We start from the raw sequence: 23,746 nt of genomic DNA, 5'->3' as shown, positions 1-23,746 counted from the left end.
TTTCCAGAGTATCCATTTAATGTGTTCCTCTAACTAGTGCAAGGTAAGATGGGAATTTCAAAGGTGGGGCTGGGGGCTTAGGCACTATGGCACATCCACAGTCATATCACTAGGACACTGTAAAGGGATAGGTCTGAAATCACAGCCCCCACCACCATGTATTACAGTCTACAGGACAGGGTGTGCTAGGAGAAGTAAGGCTTACAGTGATCAGTGAGAAGCCTTTGTGAGAAGATTACTTGAGATGTTCCCCATCAGGTAAGCACACCCCTGATCCTGTACTCTTTGTTGATCCAGAGTAGATGGGAAATGGTCAGGTGGGGGTTTTTCTCTTCCACAGCTGTGAACAGCATCTGAATCTCCTTATCAAAAACAGATTTGTCCAACCTGAGAAAACAGAAATAAAGTTTTCTTGACTATATGCATGATTGCTTGCCTCTCTACATCCCAGTGCCTCCTTCCAAGCCATTCTTCCCTGGAAGTAACTGGGAAAAATCATTTTGAATGTGCAGAGAAAGCACATATCCTAATCCAGTGGGATAGGAATGCAGACAACAGGGATATGATCCATTCTGTTCCTCCTCAGCGTGTCATCCAGGGGCCTAGTGTGTGGAGGACACCCAAATATTCACTCAACAGATATCAAATACATACACTTCACATGCAAATATGATGTTCAGAACAATGCTGACCACTACTCTTCTATAAAAGTGCTTCTGGGTCAGAACTGCCACCATGTCTGAGCTGATGTTCCATCTTTATGGGCAATACTAGCAGGAGGTGGTGTTCATAGTAAGGCAGCAGTTCTTGCTTGGGGCAATTCTGCCCCTCAGGGGACATTGGAAAAGGTCTGGAGATATTTGGTTTTTATTTCAGGGAATGGATGTTATAGCTATTCTGTTTTAATCTGCATAATCTTCCATTAATTTATTATTATTTTATTGAGATATGATTGACATATAACATTGAATAAGTTTAAGGTATACAACACATTAGTTTGCTATATCTATATATATTGCCAAATGATTACCAACTTAGCATTAGCTAACACCTCCATCATGTCACATTATTATAGTTTTTATTTTTAAGACTTTATATATTTATTTGAGAGACAGAGACTGCAGGAGGAGGGGCAGAGGAAGAAGCAGACTCTCCACTGAGCAGGGGACCCAAAGTGGGGCTCGATTCCAGGATTCTGGGATCATGATCTGAGCCAAAGGCAGACACTTAACTGACTGAGCCACACAGGCACCCCTATGACTTTTTGTGATGAAAACAATTAAACTGTCTCTTAGCAACTTTGTCATCATGACCAGGAGAAGGTGCTACGGGCATGTAATGTACAGGGAGAGGCCAGAGATCCTGTTCAGCATCCTGCAATGTGTAGGACAGCCCCCACAGCAAAGGACTCTCTGACCCAAATGTCAGTCATGCCAAAATTGGGAAAACCTATCATAGGCTAACCTCACCCTGAAGTTACTTTTTACTGAGGGAAAGGACATCCACTTACCCAAGCTGCTGCAGGGCACAGTCCAGGTGGTTCAGGGCTTCGCACAGCACCACCGCCCCATCACGGTCCAAACTAATCCAGTGCAAATTCAAGCTCTTCAGTGACTTGCAGACAGTGAGAGCCGAGGCCAGTGCCTCACAACAGGCAGTAGTGAGCTGACACATATCCAGCCTGCAACAGGGAAAAAATATACCGGCTTTGGCAGGCCAGAAGACACACCACTGTGAGATGCCAAATTCCGTGCCTCTGAGCAGGGGACTTTACAGTCTAGATCAGTGGTTCTCAACCAGGGCCACCATGTCCCCTGGGGGACATGTGGCAACATCTAGAGACATTTGACATAGCTGGGGAATCCTACTGGCATCTCACAGATAAAAAGAAGCCAGGGATATAACTGAACATCATACAATGAACAGGACAGTCCCCTTCCCCACCACAGCAAAACATCACCCAGTCCCAAATATCAATAGAGACAAAGTTGAGCAAGCCCTGGCTTCATAGGCTTCATTTCACTTATCAGATCATTCCAGACACACTTGTTCTCAAACTTGCTTCTTTACATACCACTAATCCTCTATGTTTTCCTACTCCTGATATAGGTAAGTCTTCTCATAAAGGCAATCAGGGGACACTTACCCAAGATGCTCTACTTTACAGTCTGGATGCTTCAGAGCTTCACATAACTGCTTGACACCAGCATCTTGTATGTCATTGCTCCCTAGTTTCAGGATCTTTAGTTTTTCATTGCAAACAAGAACATCAGAGAGGTTCTTACAACAAAGAGAAGTGAGGGAACAATCTGCCAACCTGGGGGGGGAGGAAATATACACCAACAGATACAATCATGAGGTCCCACCTTGCATGGCTTGGCTTGTTTTCGTTTACTCATATGAAGGAGGAAGTGCCCAAGTACTTCTGAGATGGTGACGATTCCATGACTTCAGTTCTTCCACCTTCCTGCCCAACACACTGGACTGTAACTCTGCTGTCTGTCTCTGCACCCCTGGGGCCTCTGCTCCTGTTCTCGCTGGTTGCAATGCTCCTGCCCAAATACTCCCTCACTTCTTCCAAATCTCTGCACAAATGTTACCTTTGGCGAGGACCTCCCTGAATATTTTATATAGTCTCATGTCCCCAGTCTCTGTCCCATTTCTGAGCTCCCCACAGTACATACCACCTGCTAAAATGTATATATGTATTAATAAGTCTGATGAGTACACATGTGTATATGCACACACACACACATTGTGCAGGCACACGTATACACATATGTGTATATGTCTGACATATATATGTGTGTGTATATGGGTCTCTGTGGTTCTCAAACAGGAATGACATTTGTCCCTCCCCCTGCCCCAGGGGACATTGGGCAATGCTTGCAATTTTGGTTTGCCACACTGGAAGAGAGAGGGTACTACTGACATCTAGTGGGTAGGAGCCAGAGATGGCGTTAAACATCCTACAAAGCACAGGACAGCCACTCCCCACAATAAAGAATGATCTAGGCAAAAAGTGCTGAGATTGAGAAATCATGCTGTACGTGTGCGCACGCGCATATGTGAAACACTCCATAAAATTTACTCCATGAAAAAGAGATACTGGAGCATTTCATTTACCAATTCATCTTATCTACCCAGAAGAGTTTCCAGTGCCCAGTGAAAGCCATGAACAATCCCTATGCTATATGCCTCCTGCCATCATTTACTGCATGCTTGTTTGGGGCAAGTCTTTGGTAATAGTTCTTTGTGTTATTCCTGCTGGTCACTTTGATTCTTTGATGTGGGAAACATACTTATCCTCATGTCCCACTGGAGGAGAGGTGAACACCCTCACAAGTTCACCCAGCTAGCCCAGGGCACTTGGGACTCCATTTCTGGGCTTCCAGAGGCCAGGGACCCTACTCCAGAGTAGTATGTCCTATCAAGTCCTATCAAGCTCACACACATCAACAACACTGGACACTCCCACACATATCAGACAGGGTCAACATTTAGCTTTGCTTTCTTTCAGCAGACCCCATGATTTTACCCCTTCACATTTCCTTTCTGGGATGCTGATAAAAAAAAAAAAAAAAAGTAAATCTGGCAGGCATGCAAATCACAGCCAGACATACCACAACTGCTCGATGTGGCAATTTGGGTGCTTCAGTGCCTCACAAAGAGATGCCACTCCATCATCTTTCAGGAAATTTGACTCCAGATCAAGAAGAGACAGGGATTTGTTGCACAAAAGGGCTTGGGAGATGTAGTCACAGGCCACAGAGGTGAGGCAACAGCACATCAGCCTGCAAAGACACACATGCAACTCAACTTGTCAACCCGCTCTAGCTCTTCTGGTAATATTTTCATGAAGCCATATGCAAAACTCAAGTTATTCCTCCTACTCCATGATCACTTGAGAAAAGTAAGAGGATTAGAGCATGCACCCGCTGCAAAAACACAAAGGCGAGAATGTGGAATAGGGAATAGGGAGTCTCAAACTGGGAAACAGAATCTCAGATTCCAGTTCCAGGTCAGATCACCATCAGCTGGGCGACATTAGCCAAAGTCATTCCTTCTCCATGATATGGTATACTTATTATTTGGAGGAATGTGCTGGATGACATCCTACTAAACATGATTTTTCTTTTAAAATATTATTTTATATTTAGTTTTGTGGTTCTGAGTTCTTGTAAGCCCACTGTCAGAAATTTGGAAAATAGTGGAAAGCATAAGGTACAAGTCACAACCTGGTAGCACATAACTGAACATGATCCCTGGATATAGTGAATTTAGTTGATATTATGTTTAACATATTTTTTTTTAATTAGCAGTCAACATTTAAGAATCAAGAGATTTCACATGGAACTCCACACTTCTGGGAGCACCTGGGTGGCTCAGTTGTTGAGCATCTGCCTTTGGCTCAGGTCTTGATCCCATGATCCTTGCACCGAATCCCACATCAGGCTCCCCACAGGGAGCCTGCTTCTCCCTCTGCCTATGTCTCTGCCTCTGTGTCTCTCATGAATAAATAAATAAAATCTTAAAAAAAAAAAAAAAAAGGAATTCCACACTTCTACTCCCACAGACAAGCCAGCTACCTGAAATTCCACCACAGATGGTCATATGGCAAACAATAGGTGGAGGGGAGCAAAAACTTCTCCATGAAAGCCGCAGGTGCTAATTCACCAGTACCCCCACCCAGCCCCCCACCCACTCCAGTTGCTTGCCTGGGCTTCAGGGAACACTTGACCTCTGGCAGGAAGAAAGCGTAAGTCCCTGGTAAGCAAAAACCACTCACCTGTAATGGGTTTTCCTTCTGGTCTCATTTTTGAGATCAGACAATGGGCACATAATTCATACTTTTTTCAATGAAATAAGCATTTCGGGCAGCCCGGTGGCGCAGCACTTTAGCGCCGCCTTCGCCCCAGGGCGTGATCCTGGAGACCCGGAATCAAGTCCCGCCCCAGGCTCCCTACATGGAGCCTGCTTCCGCCTCTGCCTGTGTCTCTGCCTCTCTCTCTCTCTAATAAACAAACAAATAAATCTTAAAAAAGAAGAAGAAAGAAGAAGAAATAATAAGCATTTTCCAGTATTTTGAAAACTCACTAATACTTTAATGGCTGCATAATATAATCTCCAGTGACTTCACTACTCCATACACTTCCTGAATATCTCCACTTGCATTTTTGCCAACTTAACTTATACTGAAGTACTACCTTGTACCAAAAAAAATTTTTTGGAGTGCTGAAGCTTACTATTAAAACTTTTCAAAAAAAAAAAAAACTTTTCATTTCACTTTCTTGATTTACTTGCTAACTTTGAAAAAACTCAAATTAATATTCCAATCATAGTAGAAACTTATCCATTTTGCAGAATCCTGGCCAAGTAAATATATTTTAAAATTTTGTGCATTTGTTGTAAAGGGTATATCATTCTGTTGAACATTTTTGCCTTTAAAATTACTAGGGACATTCCTGCATGTTTAGTAAGTAGTCTTTCATTTAAAAAAAAAATTTATTGAAGTATAACATACAGTGTTATAATAGTTTTGGGTGTACAAAATAGTGATTTCATAATTCTACCCGTCAGTGCTCATCACGATGAGTGCGCTCTTGATCCCCATCACCTATTTCATGATGTCACCCATCCTGCCACCACCAGTTTGTTCTCTGTATTTAAATGCCTGGGTTTTTTGTCTCTTTTTTTCCCCTTCATTTGTTTGCTTTGTTTCTTAAATTCCTTAAATTTATGCCTTAAATTCCACATATTTTTAAGGAATAAAGATTCAAGTGTAAAAACAAATAAGTGAAAAAAACCCTTAAGTGATATATCTTGAAGAACCCTTTGAAAAATACAGCACATTTTAATTACCAGTCATTGTATGGTATCAGCCAGTTGTTTAATAGCCAAGTCTTTCCACCTTGCAATGTGTCATTTCTTTCATACCCTTGAAGATTTTTCATTTTAATCTTTATAAGTTAAAGGCCTTAAAGGCCTCTTTCTTTCCTCCTTCCTCCCTTCCTTTCTTCCTTCCTTTCTTCTTCCTTTATTCCTTCCTCTCTTTCCCTTCCTTCCTTCCTTTCCCTTCCTTCCTTTCCCTTCCTTCCTTTCCCTTCCTTCCTTTTCCTCCCTTCCTTTTCCTCCCTTCCTTTTCCTCCCTTCCTAGCTTGGTTTCAGTGTTTAATGTTCCTGGAATGTATTTTACTGTTGAATTCCTTATACAGTCTAGAATGTCATCTCAATGATAGCAGTCTTTTCCCTCTCCTGTCTTAGATGCCATTGTGTGTGTGTGTGTGTGTGTGTGTGTGTGTACAATGCATACCTCTATATGCACACATATGTGCACACAAAGAAATTTTGTTTCTAGACTACCCATGTATGCCCATGGATTTGGTATTCTTGCACCTGCCCTCACTTTAAGGCACCACAGCATTCTGCCTGATTTAATACTAAGTTGCCTGTGTGGCCTCACCAGACAGAGGACCCACTCTACTGCTGCCCTGGTAGGCCACCTGAAGCAAAGGAAGCACTTCACTCTATATAGCAGGAGAGAAATGGCAGCTCTGTAGAATTCCAGTAATAACCTAGAATGTATGAACCCTGTTCCTAAAAGGAATCAGATGAATGCCTTGTATCAATTGTTTATATCCTCCCTCTCCCCAGCACCCAATATATTGAAGGCATGGTCCTTCTTCACAATAATGAGGATTTACTGGACATCTCAAGTAGATGTAAGGCACCTAAGGGCAGGTTTTCCACTCTTGAACTCAACCTCATGGTGCCTCTGTGGAGACGGTGTTTGTGTGGACTGCATTTTATTGGCAGGGCATGGAGAGTCAGATCTGACTACAGAGTCTGCTCTACAGCCTCCTTCAGTAAGCATTTGGTTGCCTTGACTACCGAGGGGCACATATGCATACTTTCACAGTCTCACCAGAGCCTGCTTGCCCAGATGGACTTACAGCAATGTCTCCAGCACACAGTCTGGGTGCTTCAGGGCGTCACACAGCATCAGCATGCCTTCGTTCCTCAGGGGGTTTTCTGCCAAAGAGAGAAGCTTCAGCTTCTTGTTGCAGACAAGGACAGAGGCAATTTCTTCACAAGCTTCTGCTGTGATGTCACACATTCCCAACCTGCACATGAAACACATGCTGTGGGACATGGCTACAGGCTTTGAGTAGCTCATGCCAAACTGGCCATGGATCTCAGCCTTTAGTCTCTAGAGACCAGCCTCTGGTCTCACACCAGCAGATCTGCCATCTATACTCCAGACTTTAAAAGCACAGTGCAATTACATGACTTTATTTATTAATCCCTTACTGCTTACCACCAAAGTTAGAAAAAAATCTGAGCCAGTAGCTTCCAACAGGGACTGATTTTTCACCTTTTTCATTTTTCAGAGTCTGGAGACATTGTTGGTGGTCACAAAGGGAGAGGGGCGCTATTGGCACCTAATAGAGGGAGATTAAGGATGCTTCTCAACATCCTACATTGTTGTGGACTGTCCCCCAAAGCAAAGAATGACCTGGAGCTCAATATGCCTGATGATCTGATTATCTGTCAATAGTTCTGAGGCTGGGAAACCCTGGTCTGAGCCTTAATGCAGCTTAAAAAAACATCTCATGGGGGCTCCTGGCTGGTCAGTTGATGGAGCATATGACTCTTGGTCTCAGGGTTGTGAGTCCAAGCCCCCAAGTTGGGTATAGAGATTACTTAAAAATAAAAAACCTTTAAAAAAAAAAGAGAGCTACTCATAGGCTAGAGCAGGTTTCTTAATCTCAGCACTATTGACACGTTGAACCAGAAAAATCTTTGATGCAGGAGCTGTCCTGTGTGTTGAGATATTGAGCAGCATCCCTGAACTCCACCCACTAGATGCCTATAGGGTCCTCCCAAGGCAATGATGACTATCAAAAATGTCTCCAGACACCGACATTTCCTGAGGGACAAAACTGCTCTCTGTTGAGAACTAATGGTTCTGGGGAGAACCCGATTTGGGGGACCTCCCACTCCCAAAACAAAACCAAAGTCAAGAGTACAGATTGTCTGCCCCAAAGAGGCAAAGTTTTCAGCAATAAATGTCTACACCTGACCCCTGATTTCCTGTTCCCCAATTCTTACACTAATGTAGAATATTAAAATCCTATGTAAATGGCATAATATGAAGTAGATCAAAATACAAAGGAATTTTAAGTTTCCTCCTGAGTAGAGAAATCAAATGCCATGGTAGGGAAACAGCTCACATGAGTAACAGGATCTATAGAAAGCCTGTATGTTCAAACAACTCTTATGCATGAAATATGGCCCTCTTTCCTGATGAATCTTGACAGAATTACAACTAACCAAGTGTACGTGAATCCATTAATTATATTTGCAACTGTTACAGCAAAGAAGAGACACTGAACCAGGAAAGAGCACATTTGCCAGGTAGGTTTAATGAGTTGGTTTTGTTTATTGCTACCTTTATTAATTCTCCCTTTTACTTTCTGCTAAAACATAGATTGAGCCTGTCTAGAGACCCTCAACCATGGTAGGGGCAGCCCAGGTAATTTTCAAGAGGAAGAAGTGATGTAGGGCAAATTACTTACCCTCTGGCTCAATGTTGTCACCTACCAGATTCACAAGAGCACACCTGTGATCATTGATAAGATTTATCAGATTTCTCATTTTAAGTTCTTATTAATATCTTCAGGAGGAAGGGATCTCTGGGTGGCTCAGAGTTTTAGCACTTGCCTTCGGCCTGGGGTGTGATCCTGGAGTCCCGGGATCAAGTCCCACATCAGGCTCCCTGAATGGAGCCTGCTTCCCCTTCTGTCTCTGTCTCTGTCTCTCTCTCTCTCTCTCTCTCTCTCTCTCATCTCTCATGAATAAATAAATAAAATCTTTTAAAATATATATCTTAAGGAGGAAAAAAATGGAGTTCTGGTCTTGGCATGGTTGGTTGAGGACAGAACCAAGAAGGGGAAGGTCAGGTTTCCACAAGAAGCAATACAAGTGAGTATCAAAGAAAGGAAAGCTACAACAAACTTTCTGAGAGATCTGAAGATGGCTCTTCTGAGGTTGGGAGATGCTGAGATGGAAAATTTTCAAGAGACAAAAGTTGATGTGGGAAAGAAATGGACATATTCAAACTGCAAATTCCATACTGGACAAGAAACATCACCGAGTAGTGACAACCAGAGACTTACATCAGCTCTTCTATGCTGCATGTCGGGTGCTTCAGCATCTCACACAGCTGTCTGACATCCACGTGGGAGAGACTAGAGCCATGCAGGTTCAGGTGTTTTAGATGAGGGTTATGAAGAATGGCCTTATGCAAGGCTGGGCTACTTCCAAAGTCAGAAGCAAAATTATACCTACAAAATATGGGGAAATGGTGGATTCATGCGATGAAGTCCAAGCACAAAGTAAGAACCACACAACCCTCCTGCCTGCCATGCTTAGGCTCACAACACCATTCTAGATACCTGGTTACTCTCACCTATACATTCTATCTGGGATTTTCAGATGACAGACAAGCATAGAGGCTCAGCCACTAGGCCCTCTCCTGTTTCTTCCTACTGTCTGCATGTCTGCATACCACTGCACACACTATAAGGGAGGTGAGCCAGATTGATCCCATATTAAATTTTAAACACTGTCAGGATGGGGACACTATGTCTGTGCCTTGTTGCATCCACAGGTCTAGCATAGGGCCTGACATACAGTGGAAATGCAGTATTTGAATTCATGCTCTGAGCAAGACTGGGCTCCCCAAGGAAAGGATCCATTTGTTTAAAAAAAAACTATAGGCTTTTTTTTTTCCCTAAAGGAGACAATAAAAACAAAAGACCGTATCTGCCATTATTAAAGACTCAGTTTCCAGGGTTACAGAAAACGATTCCAATTTTTGCTTTTCTCCTGGATACTTTTGCAAGGTTGGGCAAATGCAGATTAACCTTTTAGTTTCTTCATGAAACAGTGTTATGATGTTTATGAAATTAAAATTTATTGTGGTGCCTGGAACATGACCAATGCATGTTGGCTTTGATTTTTACAAGCCATATACATATTACATTTATACTTTATATTCATTTATATGCGTTCATAAATACAGGCCACATAAAATGTAGCTCCTGGGGTCATGACTTGAGCACACCCTGACTCCTCCCCTCCTGATCAACTTTGAGAAATGAGAGTAAAACAAATATTATGCCACATTAAAACACTAGCATGGGAATTATGAATAGGCTAGAGACCAAAGACAGATGAGAATATTTGGAGGAGGGAAATGACAGCCTGGAAGCATAATGGCAATTTCTGGCAGAGTCATTCCCTAAATGTGTGAGGGAGTCCCCAGGGCACTTCCTGCCCAGAGATACAGGAAGCAGAGGGCCACGAGAAGGGCTGGGGGGGCCAGCATAGGAAGGAGAAGACAGGCTGATGGGCCAGCAAAGAGAAAACAGGGTGCCTGTGACATCTGGAGACACCTGTGAGACATAGAGGTGCACAAGGGCAGCCCCCAAGCTACCTCGTTCCTGAAAACACTGATTTGCAGCCAGGCAGCTGCAGCAAACAGTAAATGCTAAGTCATCAGAGAACATGGCAGGGAAACATGTAATCAAGAATCACCCCCATCTAAGCCATCAGCCTCAAGGAAAGGAGACAAGCTGAAACAGAAGCGTTAATGGTGGGACGCCTGGGTGGCTTAGCGGTTGGGCACCTGCCTTCCCCTCAGGTCGTGATCCTAGGATTGAGTCCGGGATCAGGCTCCCTGTGGGGAGCCTGCTTCTCCCTCTATGTCTCTGCCTCTGTGTGTGTGTGTGTGTGTGTGTGTGTGTGTGTGTGTGTGTGTGTGTGTGTCATGAATAATTAAATAGATCTTTAAAAAAAAAAAAGTGTTGATGGTAACACGGTTCACTTTCCCTCTTCCTGATAGTTAAGGAAAAGGAGTTCACAAGGTAAAAAGCACAGGATCGTGATCATTAGCACCTGGTGACTTTAGTGAGCTAAGAGCCATGCACCACAGAGGCCAGGCTAATAGGCTCACCCCTGCCGGCCCCTTCACCACCTGTGTGACCTTTGCCAAGCCCCTGCCCCTTACAGGTCTCAGTTTCCCCATCTGTTGGAAGGAAAGGAAAGTGCCTACCTAGGTAGATTGTTGAAAGCACGACTGAGTCAATGAATGGAACCCCTGCCCAGTACTCTAGTGCACGTGAACACTTTATCTCTTTGCATGAGAATTAAAGACCCTGCCTGTGTTTGTGGCTTTGATAGAGCAACTGAGTCAAACAATGGTTGGTGTGAAGTCTACCTGATAGGACATACAATCACTTACAAATTTCTTGTTATGGCCTGAGTATAGTTGGCACACAAAGTTACATTATTTCAGGTACACAACACAGTGATTTAGCATCTCTATGCCTTATGCTATGCTCACTACAACTGTGGCTCCATCTGTCACGGTACAATCCCATTACAATACCACTGACCATATTTCCTGTGTTATTTCCTTATTCCTGTGACTTAACTAGAAACCTATATATAGTGAGCTTGCTAATCTTTAAAGTTTTATGTCCAAACCCTATAAAAATCTAAGTTTATCTTGATGACTTAAGACAAATGGTTCCAAGATTTTGCCTCCCTACTGGAACAGACATAAGCCATTCTGATAGTTTTCCTGAACTTAAACACAATTCTAAGAGTTATTTGCTTTTTTAGTCATTTGTCCATTCTACAATTCAGAGAGTCACAGGAAGTACGAGGAAAATTAAGTTAAATTTCCCACAGGGATCCATTATATTAAAACTGGTAAACTTGTAAGGATAAAAAAGAATCTGAAACACTACCAAAGGATTAAAAAAGAGAGAGAGAGAGAGATGACCTACAACTGAACAAGAATGAAAATGGTATCAATCGCTATATCTGCAAGTAAAATGAGTCAGACAGAGAAAGAAATACTGTGTGTTTCCACTTTTATGTGGAACCTAAAAACAAACTAACTCCTAGATACAAAGAACAGATTGGTGGGTGTCAGAAGTGGAGGTAGAGGACCATGTGAAAGGGGTGAAGGGAGTCAAAAGGTATGAATGTCCAATTTTGAGATAAATAAGTCCTGGGAATACAATGTACAGCATGACTATACTAGAGTTAATACTGTCTTGTGTATTTGAAAGCTGCTAAGAGAATAGATCTTCAAATTCTCTTAAAGTTCTACAGAAAAAAAATGTGTTACTCTGTGAAGTGATGCACCAGACTTATTGTGTCCATTACTTCACAATGTGTACATTTATCAAATTATCAGGTCATACACCAAAAACTAATATCGTATTATGTATAAATTATACCTCTATAAAACTGGAGGAAAATCTGTACTCTACAAACCCACATTTAAGAAATAAGCCAGTAGACTCAAAGAAATAAGGAAAAAACATCTCAAATACTCAATGTGCCTTCTCATCATTAAAGGGTACCATTAAAAGGGAGAGAGTGTTAGCTTCAAATGCACTCCAACTTTGGACTCAGAGAGCCTCTTGAAAAAGCCTTTGGACATAATGATGTACAGAGAACAATAAACTCAGCTGGACAGAACAAGACACAAAAGCAAGATTAAGCTAAGAAATCAGTAAAGTTGTCCAAAATAGGCATACACTCTTCAGTAGCAATCTAGTGTCTTGTGATACTTATGTGAGAGGTAGCATTGGTGCAAGATGGGAGGAGGGTAAGTAACAGAAGAAAGGCCCACACTCTAAAGGCATTCCTGGGGAAAGATACAGATACTTATTGACACAAGATCTTCTGCTTTAAAGGATGATCCTTAACCTACTCAACTGCCACAAACTACCTGTGCTCTGTCTTCATCCAGCAAATCCTTACCTTCCAACTGTGGGCCAGGGTATGGAGGGTGTAGCCGAGAACAGGTGGCTCAGGACCAGGCACATCAGAACTTATGCTGTGCTCAGGGGAGATGCAGGAGAAAAGGGAAGAAAGAATTTCATGACAAGAGCACACAGGATGTGGTTATGGAGTGATTGGGGTGGGGGCTGCTCAGTTTTGGGTGAGCGGTGGTCCGAGAAGGCATTTGGAAGAGCTTACCAAGTGGAAGTCTAGAGAAAGACTGTCCAGAAATGGGGAGAGCAGAACAAAGATTCTAAAGCAGGAATGAGCTCAGTCAAGGGCTTGAAAGAGTTACCGTCCTTGGGCTACAGCTTCCAGTGGGGGCAGTGGCAGGGGAGAATAAACCAGAGAGAAGGAAGGGATCAGACCACACGGCCATGCTCTACTCCTCACGCCCGGTAGAATTTTTTTCCTTGTTATGGGAAATCATGGAAAGGATCTTAAGGTATGTTATTTTTTAAGATTGCTCTGGCATGTATATAGAGGAAAGAAAACACACTGATAGAAGACAAAACAGGATCCAAGATACTGAGGCAGAAATTATCCGAGTGACCATCCCAGGTAACTGGTGCTGGTTTCTGGAGGCTGAGTAGCAGCAGCAGAGACTGAGAGAAATGGATGGATTCCCTGGCTTACAGCAGGGGTATGACCCAAGGAATCACAGATGGGATGGTCTATTCCCAAATACCATTACCTGCAACATTCCCCAAAACCTATACCGGGACAGAGATTGGAGTTGAAATTAAAGGAATAAGCCAGGCTCCCCATTTTTTATTCATCCTACTAATTACAGTGTTTTTGTTTTTTAAGATTTGTATTTATTTATTTGAGAGAGAAAGCATGAGAGAGAGAGCATGAGCAGGGGGAGCAGCAGAGAGAAAGGGAGAAGGAGACTCCCCACAGAGCAGGGAGCCCATCTCAGGGCTTGATCCCAGGACCCTGGGACCAGGACCTGAGCCAAAAGCAGATGCTTAACCAACTGAGCCACACTGGTGCCCCCAATTACACTGTTTTTAAAATCCCATAAACAGGAGAAAAAAGGAAGGAAGGAATACTATTTCTCAATTCCAAGACATATGGCTAGATATTTGGTACAACAAACGATCAAACTCACCATCTCTATCTTGTTTGGCCACTTAAAAATGAATCCAGTGATACTTTCTAGGCACAGAGCCAAATAATTTTAGGTATAATACCAACAACCGATTTCCACATACACTGTGAAAAGGAAATGTCTTCCTCATTTTGCATCCTGAGGGAAGACATGGACATTTTAATTCATGCCTTCACCTGGGTGTCTCAAATTATTCGTCTCCTTCATGCAGTCATGAAGATTCACCAACAAAAAAATTCATTAATTAGCTAATTAATTAATTCACCAACAGACCTCTCACTTTCAAGCCCACTCACGACCTCTCCCTTGCTATACTATTCCTCATATCTGGCACTAAAATTCATATACTGAAAGCCCATTTGTGAGCACACCAGTCCCCTACTTTAACACATCTCCCAGAAGAAAACAAAAGTGCCATGACCCAGGTTTTACTCTGTGTGGAGTCTTTACCAGCTTATTTCTCAGTCAGTTTCCTTATGTGAAATAAAGAACCCATTTTCATAATGCAGGGGTCCATTCATTCATTCAACAGATATTTAATGAGCCCCTACCAAACTCTGTGTTTTGCTAGCTGGATATAAGAGGACAACAAGGTGTCATCTCTCCCATCATGGTGGTGTACCCAACACAGAAACACTATGTCCTCAAGACCTCCCCCAGCTTCAGTAACCTGCTAGGACCCCAAAGACTTGGCATATAGGGATCCCTGGGTGGCGCAGCGGTTTGGCACCTGCCTTTGGCCCAGGGCGCGATCCTGGAGACCCGGGATCGAATCCCACATCGGGCTCCCGGTGCATGGAGCCTGCTCCTCCCTCTGCCTGTGTCTCTGCCTCTCTCTCTCCCTCTCTGTGACTATCATAAATAAATAAAAATTTTAAAAAAAACATTAAAAAAAGACTTGGCATATAGTTACATTCATGGCTATGATCAATTACAGTGAAAAGACACAAAGCAAAATCAGCAAAGGAAGAAGGCACAAGGGCAAAATCCAGAGGAAACCAGGTGCATGCTTACAAGAGTCTGTACCAGGACATGGTAAATTCCCCCAGCAACACACTGTGACAATACTTGTGAAAAATCATCTACTAGGGATGCCCATTGGAGACTCAGCACCCAGGGTGTTTATTGGGTTGATCACAGAGGCACCCACTGCCCAGCACGAGCCAAAATCTCAGACTCACAGAAGAAAGCAAGTCTTCAGTATAAACCATGTTGTTTACACAGTATGGGAACAGCGAGCCCCCCTTATCAATTAGGGTGGTGAGAATTCTCCGCAAAATCCAAGTTCCAACATGCCAGCAAAGGGCCAGCCCAGTAAACAGGCTTTTCTAGGGACAACAGTCTCAGACCTGCTACTTTAACTCTTCCGCACAAAGACATTGACCAATAATTAGATGTGTGGTAATCATGATGAAAAAGACATTAGAAAGTGCTTTGGGAGCATAGAAAGTCTTCCATGAAGAAGTGAGCTTTGGGGCACTGGGGTGGGGTAAGTTAGATAGCTGACTCTTGATTTAGGCTCTGGTCATAATCTCAGGGTCCTAGGATCAAGCCCTGCATTAGGCTCCACACTCATCAGGAAGTCGGCTTGAGATTCTCCTTCCCTCTGCCCCTCCCCCTTAGTTCTCAAATAAATAAATCTTTTTTAAAAAAAGAAGTAAGCTTTGAGCTGAAGGAGTTACATTTAAGCAGAAATTGATAAGCTTCTGGAGGTGAAGAGAAGAACATGGCCCTGGCAAACTCAGATACCCAAAGTATCAGGGAGTAGCTATGTGCTCCTCTGGGCTTCTGTGGCTTGTTGATCTGTATCAAGGTGACAGTGAGACTGTTTGAGGATTAAAAGGAAACCATACAGGTGATGAATGTGCCTAAAGCAGCCAGCTCTGTGCTAACGAGCTATTTCATAAATGCTGCCTAGTCTCTATGCTTATTCTTACTATTTTTTTCCTTCATGAACTTAAGGTTATTTTCCCAACGGTCCCTTTAATACTTGGGAAACATTTAATCACCCATCAACATCACAGCAAATGTTACCAACTTCCCTCTGCAGCTCTCCAACCACTACATTTAAAACATCTGTTAGAGAAGAACCAAAATGGAGGCCACAGTTTCACATACCCCCCAACCAAAACACACATGATCACATAACCCAAATGTAAGGCTGATGTCACTGAAAATGCATACTCTGCTCTAAAAACTTACACTTTCAAAAAAAAAAAAAAACTTACACTTTCTTCATGACAGTGTGAACTTGTAGCTTCCTACTAACAGGCTACACACAAGCAAGCTGATATGCTGAGAAAGGGAGTAGTCTCTGGCAGCCACCTGCCACAGAAAACCAAGCACTTCCCCATTTGTGCTTAGAAACGGACCTTTGATGACTGGGGACTGAGCCCCTGGACCATGTTTGGTTCTGAAGTCCCCTGTCTGCCATAGTTTGCTTCTTGCTCAATAAAACATTGGTATGAGGGAAAGCGCCCCCCAAATTTTCTCAAGACATTGGATTGTAGCTCTCTGCTTACACGTTGGTCTTTTGGAAAAAACCCAGAGTAGAAAGAATGAAACTCAAGCTATTTAAAGAACAGGTTAACATCCAACTTACACAAACTTTTGGAGTTTACAAACAGGCTGAGCCAGAGCTTTACAGAGAATCGCCAGGGAGGCCTCAGTGAACTTACAGTTGTCCAAATCTAACATCTGGAAATTCTCGTTGGTGGTGAACACAGAGCAAAAGTCTTGCCAAAAGGAAAGCTTCTCACTGTCAATGAGAGAACAAAGATGTTGACTCTCCAATGGCTCAGAACAAGGAGGACTCCATTCCCAGGGCCCCGCAAAGTTGACAGATGAACACCAGTGCCTGTACAAGGAGAGGGGCAGAGCAGGAGGGGCACTGAGTCAACATGGCCTAGTGGTTAAGGAAATGCACCCTGATCCCAGAACAATTGGGATCAAGCCCCATTGGAAACACTTATTAGCTCTATGACTCCAGACAAGCTACGCAGCCATATTCAGTATCTACTTCTTCCTCTTTTAGGTGACAGTACTTGACTGTTGTGTAAATGAAGGTTGATACTTGGTGATCCATCAGTGAGATGCGGAACTATACCCAAAAATATGAACATATAGGTATAAAATAATGTCATGGAGGTGTAATGTACAGCATGGTGACTGTAGTTAATAATACTATAGTATATTTTTGAAAGTTGCTGAGACCACAGATCTTAAAAGTTCACATCATGGGGTGCCTGGCTGGCTCAATTGGTAGACCATGAAATTCCTGATCTTGGGATCATGAGCTTGAGGCCCACATGGAGTATAGAGTTTACTTAAAATTTAAAAAAAAAAATTCTTGGGATGCCTGGGTGGCCCAGTCAGTTAGGCGTCTGCCTTTGGCTCACATCATGGGATCAAGCCCCAAGTTGGGCTCCCTGCTCAGCGGGGAGTTTGCTTCTCCCTCTCCCTCTGTCCCCTCCTCCCAGCTTCTGCTCATGCTGTCTCTGTCTCTCTCTCTTTCAAATAAGTAAATAAATGGGCAGCCTGGGTGGCTCAGCGGTTTAGCGCAGCCTTGAGCCCAGGGCATGATCCTGGAGACCCGGGATGGAGTCATGCTCCCTGCATGGAGCCTGCTTCTCCCTCTGCCTGTGTCTCTGCCTCTCTGTTGGTGTGTCTCTCATGAATAAATAATTAAAATTTAAAAAAAAAAGTAAATAAAATCTTTAAAAAATTATCATCACAAGGAAAAGAATTGTGTAGCTACGATGGTGATGGCTGTTAACTAGACATATTGTGGTGATCATTTTGTAACATATACAAATACTGAATCGTGATGTTGTGTACCTGAAACCTCAATTTAAAAACTAAAACCCAAAAATGTTACCATGAAAGGTGATATGTATTTGAGAGCTGAAGTATGAGTTGGTAATCTGAACTAGCGGATGAAAAGATATAAGTTTAGAATAGCAAAAAGGAAAAGCCCACAGGCAAAATTCAGAGGAAACTGCACAAGCTTCCAAGAGTCCCTTCCCAGTGGGTGTGCTCAAATGCTATGGGCCGAGGGCGGGGAGGGCACGCTCACGGCAATGTTAAAAGCCGCTTACCTTTCAACCTCATATTGGCCCCATGAAGTAGGTAAACTGTTACCCTTCTTTACACAGATAGAAAATTTTAAGAAGTTACTGCTCATGGTGACATTGCTAGCAAATAGTAGGGCTAGAATTCAAAGCAAAGTCTCTCTGATTACAAAAGCCATGTATTTTTTAAGTATAAGGATCAATGAAGGACCCATTGGAAACTAAAACAAGCTACAAGTATGGGGTGTGTGGGTGGGAGAGATTCATAGATGGACTCACTTTATGATGGATCCAGAGTCATCTGAAAAGACATTTTCTATACACAGGTGAAGTGTCCGCAAATTTTGGCAGTGTTTTAGGCAGAATGCAGATATCACCAAGTCTTCTGTGTTACCTATATAAATATTAATTTCCTCAAAGAAATCCATCACTTGTGCTACAAATCCTTTTTCATGGGTCTCAAACAAACCACTGAACAATTCCTGGAAATTCACCGCCACCTGATTGGGGTCACACTGACTTAAACTTTTAAGGCATTGGGTTATTTCCTGCTTTAGCTCTTTGGACAAGAGAAAACCAAAGGATGTCTCCAACAGGTTGGTTATTTTTTCAGTTGAAAACGCAAACAAGAATGTTATCATCCGAGACAATGGGCTCTGGACCTGACTTATACCTGCTGTTACAAGCTGGGTCACACTTCCAATGGCCGGGTTAGGACTGTCCTTGGGCTGTTTGAGCACATAGAACATGGCAGCACAAAACTCCTGGAGGCACATATGTGTGAAGGTAAAGTATTCACCACTCCTTTGAAGGATTCTCATGCCCATCCACATCAAGGTATCAGACTCAGATATGCCATTCCTCCTGAGGTCTTCATGGCAAAACACAAACATGCGAGTCCATATTCCCATTGCAGCCAAGGTACACAGGCCTTTCAGTCGGGTTCTGCTGTGCTTAGGTGGACAGGTCTCATTTCTTGATTGGAATACACTAATAAAAAAAGATGTATACAAAGAAGTGGTGCTTTCAGACACAATCTCAAGATCTTTTCCTTTCTCCAGCTGCCATTTCATACAAGTACAGACCAGCCAGCAAACAAGGGGGTTATGACAGAAGACAAACAATGGGATATTGCCCCTCACAAAACTGAAGGCTTTCAGGGCTTTATTCCTCTCACGGAAGAAATGGTAGAAATACAGTTTCCTTTCATGTTCAGAGAATCCCGGGAGGGTTATGTATTTTGGATGCTGCAATAAGCAGTAATTTTTTCTCATGCCCTCTGTTCCCAATGCGATAAGCAAAGAAGACTCTGGAAGCATTTTTCTCTGCAGCAAACTGCTCAGGATAATCTGCATTGGCTGTCGCTGCCTCTGGTCATTGCACAAGGGAGTCGAAAGCTCTAAGTCAAACTTCAGTTCCTCAAAGCCATCCATGATGAACAGGATCCTTTCCGGCTGAGACAAGATGTCCTCGACTGGCTCTGAAGACAGAGGCAGGTCCCTGGAGATGAGCTCCACCAAGCTGGTCTCTGTAATCATGTTCATTTCACAGCCATTGAGAAAGAAGATAAATGTGAACCTGTCCTTCCATAGGTTCCCCTCTGCCCATTCCAGCATCACTTTCCTCAAAAGTGTTGTTTTTCCGATTCCTTCTGGACCTTGCAAGACCACAGTGGGTGAGGACTCTTCTGCCTGGCTGGCTCTGTATGCAGCATGCAGGTTTTCATACTCATGTTTTATGGTTTCTTTGTAGAAGTCGTTGGGAACCGGAAGGCAGGTTTCCTTTTCCCATATGAGACGGAACTTTTCCTTCATGTGATTTCTGTATGGGCTTGGTTTATCTGAGTTCACAGGGAGAGAATACCAGACAATTAAAAAGCACACTCATTGACACTCCGAACAACCCTTAGAGATTACTCAAGCACATGTGCAAAGACTACTGCATGTCCACAGAGGATCAGGCTCATTAACTTAGTTTTTATCAGGACTATAATCTATCTAAAATCACATACCTGGAAGCACCTGACCAAAACTGGAAGCCTGTCTCAGAGTTACAGGCTACATATAGTGTGAATGCTTCAGAATTACCTTCCAAACCAGAAGGAGGGGTGGCATATCCCCAGTAAAGAATCCATAGGCACTATCATTTACTGAGTGTTGACTGGGAATCAGAGCTGAGAATGTTCCTACATACTGTGTCTTCCATGTTAACGGCCCATCAGGATTCATTCTATTCCCACTTTACCAAAAAAGTGTTAGGAGAAAGTGTCACTTGATTAATTTGCACTAGTGAATAAATATCAGGATCAGATATCTGTCCCACATCTGTCTGACTTGAAACACTAATTATTTCTATTCCAGCATGCTAACTGCAGGTTAATTTCAGAAACACATCCCTGAATCATCATTCATTCAACCCACCCTTACGATGATGCCTTCCATGTTCAAGGCAACATATTACAGGAGGCCAACAAAATTACAAAAGTAGACAAGGACTATACCTGCATCAGAGAAATATATGCCACACTAGGTGAAGTATTTCTGCATGTCTTCCAAGCAAAGGACACTGATGGTTTGTTCAAGGATGTATGAACAGAAAACATTCTTGGAATGTAGCAATGGTCCTTCCTCTCTCTGGGGCAAAGGAAGATTTGTTTCTAAAAACAGATCTTTCAGGTGGGCTCAGTTGGGCTCAGTTGGTTAAACACCTGCCTTTGGCTCAGGTCATGATCCCAGGGTCCTGGGATGGAGCCTTGAGTTGGGCTCCCTGCTCAGCAGGGAGACTACCTCTCCTTCTATCTCTGCCCCTCCCCCTCACTCATGCTCTCTCTTACTCTCTCCCAAATAAATAAATAAAATCTTGGATGCCTGGGTGGCTCAGTGATTAAGTGTGTCTGCCTTTGACTCAGGGTGTGATCCTGGAGTACCGAGATCGGGTCCCACATCGGGCTCCCTGCATGGAGCTTGCTTCTCCCTCTGCCTGTGTCTCTGCTTCTCTCTTTCTGTGTCTCTCATGAATAAATAAATAAAATCTTTAAAAAATAAATAAATAAATAAATAAATAAATAAATAAATAAATAAAATCTAAAAGATAAAAACAAGTCTTTCTTTCCCCTCTGGAGAAATTCAGGGATGTTTCTCACTCTCCAGAGACATGCCAGGTAATAAACCTAGTGTCTGTCTCTGGAGTGTAGGGAGCAGGGCTGTCAGTAGTCACTACCTAAAATCAGGATCTCTGACTCTCTGGGTTCCTATAACATAGGTCTGCTTGAGCTCCACTGCATAGCCCCGAGAGACTCAGGGGACAAGAGAAACTGACATGAGTCTGAATCTCATGTTCCTGTCGTGCGGTGGGCAATGAGCCTTCTAAATCCATCTGGGCTCATTATGTCCTTACAGACCAAATTTATGGGCATGTGGCAAGCTGACCTAACAGTGGCTTGCTGCTTAGGAACTGCCTTGGCAATTGACACTAGCCGCTACACATGGTGTCCACAACCAGAAGACATGCCTTGGTTCAACTACGTTGTACTGTGAGACTTTAGAGCAATTATAATTCATCTGAAGCTCAACTTACTTATCAGAACAGAATGTCTACTCCCACAAATAGATAAAAACCAATGAGAGAATAACATGTAAAATTGGGCAAAACATCCTACCGCTTTCAGTTACTGTATTAAAGGTACATTTTTTTAAATGACTTGTCTGACATTTTGTTTCTTTGCTTGCCAGGACTTACAACTCAACCTATCTCTCTAGTAAATAAATAAATTAATAATAATAATAATAATAATAAAGTAACCTCCCAGCAGAGGGCGTAAATCCCATCAATAAGTGGAAATAGAACTGACTTGGAGTCAGATCTGTCCCTGCTGGAAAAGCCATCTACCACAAGGGAATGCTGCTAGGACCACCGTTTGTAAACTTCAGGGTAGTGGTAGGAATAAAAAGACCTGAGCCATCAGAACTGTTCACTGTAGGGCCAGGGGCATAAGCTCTCTATAGTTATTTCCTAGTGTCAGGATTCTGCCTCATCATCCCTGGTGCAGGTCTGGTCAAAAGGACAGTTGGGACGCCTGGGTGGCTCAGCAGTTGTGCATCTGCCTTTGGCTCAGGGCATGATCCTAGAACCTCAGGATTGAGTCCCACATTGGGCCCACGGAGACCCTGCTTCTCCCTCTGCCTGTGTCTCTGCCTCTCTGTGTCTCTCATGAATAAAAAAATAAAATCTTAAAAAAAAAAAAGGACACTCAACTACCATAATGGAACTCCATATTAGCATACATGGCAATGCAGACACAGAGTTCCAGCCAGGACATCCTTCATAACAGCATGGGCTATGCCTTGGACAGGAAAATGAGGAGACACCCCTTAGATGAACAGGACATACTAGTCCATCATTAACCCGTGTATGAGCAGAATTGGTTTGCAATTTCTCCATGACCTCCAAGTCTTCCTTGACCCACAACACATTCTCAACTAGAGAGGATAGCCACTAACTCAGTGACCCTGACTCTTGACCCGTAAGATCACCTTCGTTCTTGTAAGTTCCCAGCAAATCAACCTTCCTCCGTAGGTCCCTGCCCCTTCATCCTGTACTTACTTCTGATCTCCTCCTGAGCCTTTGTCCAGAGGTCATGCCGATTGATCTGTAGAAATAGGTTCAGCGTCACATCCCATGCCTGCTTTCCTGGGTAATGCTTGTCCAACAACTTTGCTAGATCTTCTCTGGAAGCTTTCTTTAACTCAGTCCATGGGATTGGCCTGAGGCCAAGTTGCAGAGGTTCTTGTTTGAGGAGCTCCTTAAATTTCCAGAATTCTTCCTTTTTGAGCTCCTCCAGGTACCACAACAAGCCAAAGTCCGAAAAAAAGGATTCAGTCATCTTGTCCTGGGATTGTGCGCTTGGAAATCTCTGGGGGCGGGGGGGGGGGGGGGGATCTTCAAAAAGAATAAGTAGTACCTAAGAGAGAATGATGTGATTACAGAGATAAATTTCAGCAGCTGAGAATGGCTTAAAATTATTGATATCCTGCATTTCCTGATTAAAACATATCTGGCTAGCTTCATCGGGGGTGGGAAAGGGGAAGCCACTTCATCCTTCCTCTTCATTCCATGGCCATGCACATGAATTCAGTGCTAGTAACTAAAAATGTAGTTTACGCTAAGCCAGTTGGCAGGGAAAAGTGTAATTACCTAAAACCATAATAAAGCATTGAAGTTTATCAGTGCGCCATGGAAGAAGTTAGGAGAGTTCTATCCTCATGCCCGCCACTGTAGATCTCTGGGGATGCTTCTGAGAAAAGCTGACTATTGACTTGGTATCATTGTGGGAGCTTCTATCTGAAGTTCAAAAGACCATGTTTACTGAACATTCCTTAAAGGAGAACAGTTTCTGACCTGGCTAAACTAAATTATGAAGACTTTTTTTTTAAAGATTTTATTTATTTATTCATGAGACACAGAGAGAAAGGCAGACACATAGGCAGAGAGAGAAGCAGGCTCCCTTTGGGGAACCTGATGCGGCACTCGATCCCAGGATCCTGGGATCATGACCTGAGCCGAAGGCAGATCCTCAACCACTGAGATACCAGGTGCCCAGTTATGAAGACTTTTAGATATCAAAAACCTAAAGCTATTTTTTTGGCGCATATTTTGTTGAATCCCTGAAAGATAGGAACAGGGAGCTGTGACAGAG

General features: G+C 43.1%; 1 protein-coding gene across 1 annotated transcript; it reads right to left on the bottom strand.

Annotated features, from left to right (window-relative positions):
• Positions 1-22,933, bottom strand: NLRP9 (NLR family pyrin domain containing 9). Its single transcript, XM_072734236.1, has 9 exons — positions 22,654-22,933; positions 18,331-19,891; positions 16,590-16,739; positions 9,180-9,347; positions 6,954-7,124; positions 3,624-3,794; positions 2,147-2,317; positions 1,511-1,681; positions 1-387 (listed from the first exon to the last, which is right to left on the bottom strand). Exons 1-9 carry the CDS (start codon positions 22,931-22,933, stop codon positions 255-257), a joined length of 2,976 nt encoding a protein of 991 aa, XP_072590337.1. The 3' UTR covers positions 1-254.
• Positions 22,934-23,746: the final 813 nt, after the last annotated feature.

The sequence above is a fragment of the Vulpes vulpes genome, chromosome 1 (assembly GCF_048418805.1).
Source record: "Vulpes vulpes isolate BD-2025 chromosome 1, VulVul3, whole genome shotgun sequence".
Lineage (NCBI taxonomy): Eukaryota > Metazoa > Chordata > Mammalia > Carnivora > Canidae > Vulpes > Vulpes vulpes.
The sequence above is the reverse complement of the archived record's forward strand: the minus strand, read 5'-3'. Positions and strand labels throughout refer to the sequence as shown.

Bases quoted from the DNA above. Each gene is read 5' to 3' on its own strand.
- NLRP9 (XM_072734236.1), bottom strand. From the start codon at position 22,933: ATGACTGAATCCTTTTTTTCGGACTTTGGCTTGTTGTGGTACCTGGAG. The intron at 19,892-22,653 runs GTAAGTACAGGA...CTGTGAACTCAG, and splicing joins GGCTCAGGAGGAGATCAGAA to ATAAACCAAGCCCATACAGA. The intron at 2,318-3,623 runs GTATGTCTGGCT...CTCCCCCCCCAG, and splicing joins TGCCACATCGAGCAGTTGTG to GTTGGCAGATTGTTCCCTCA.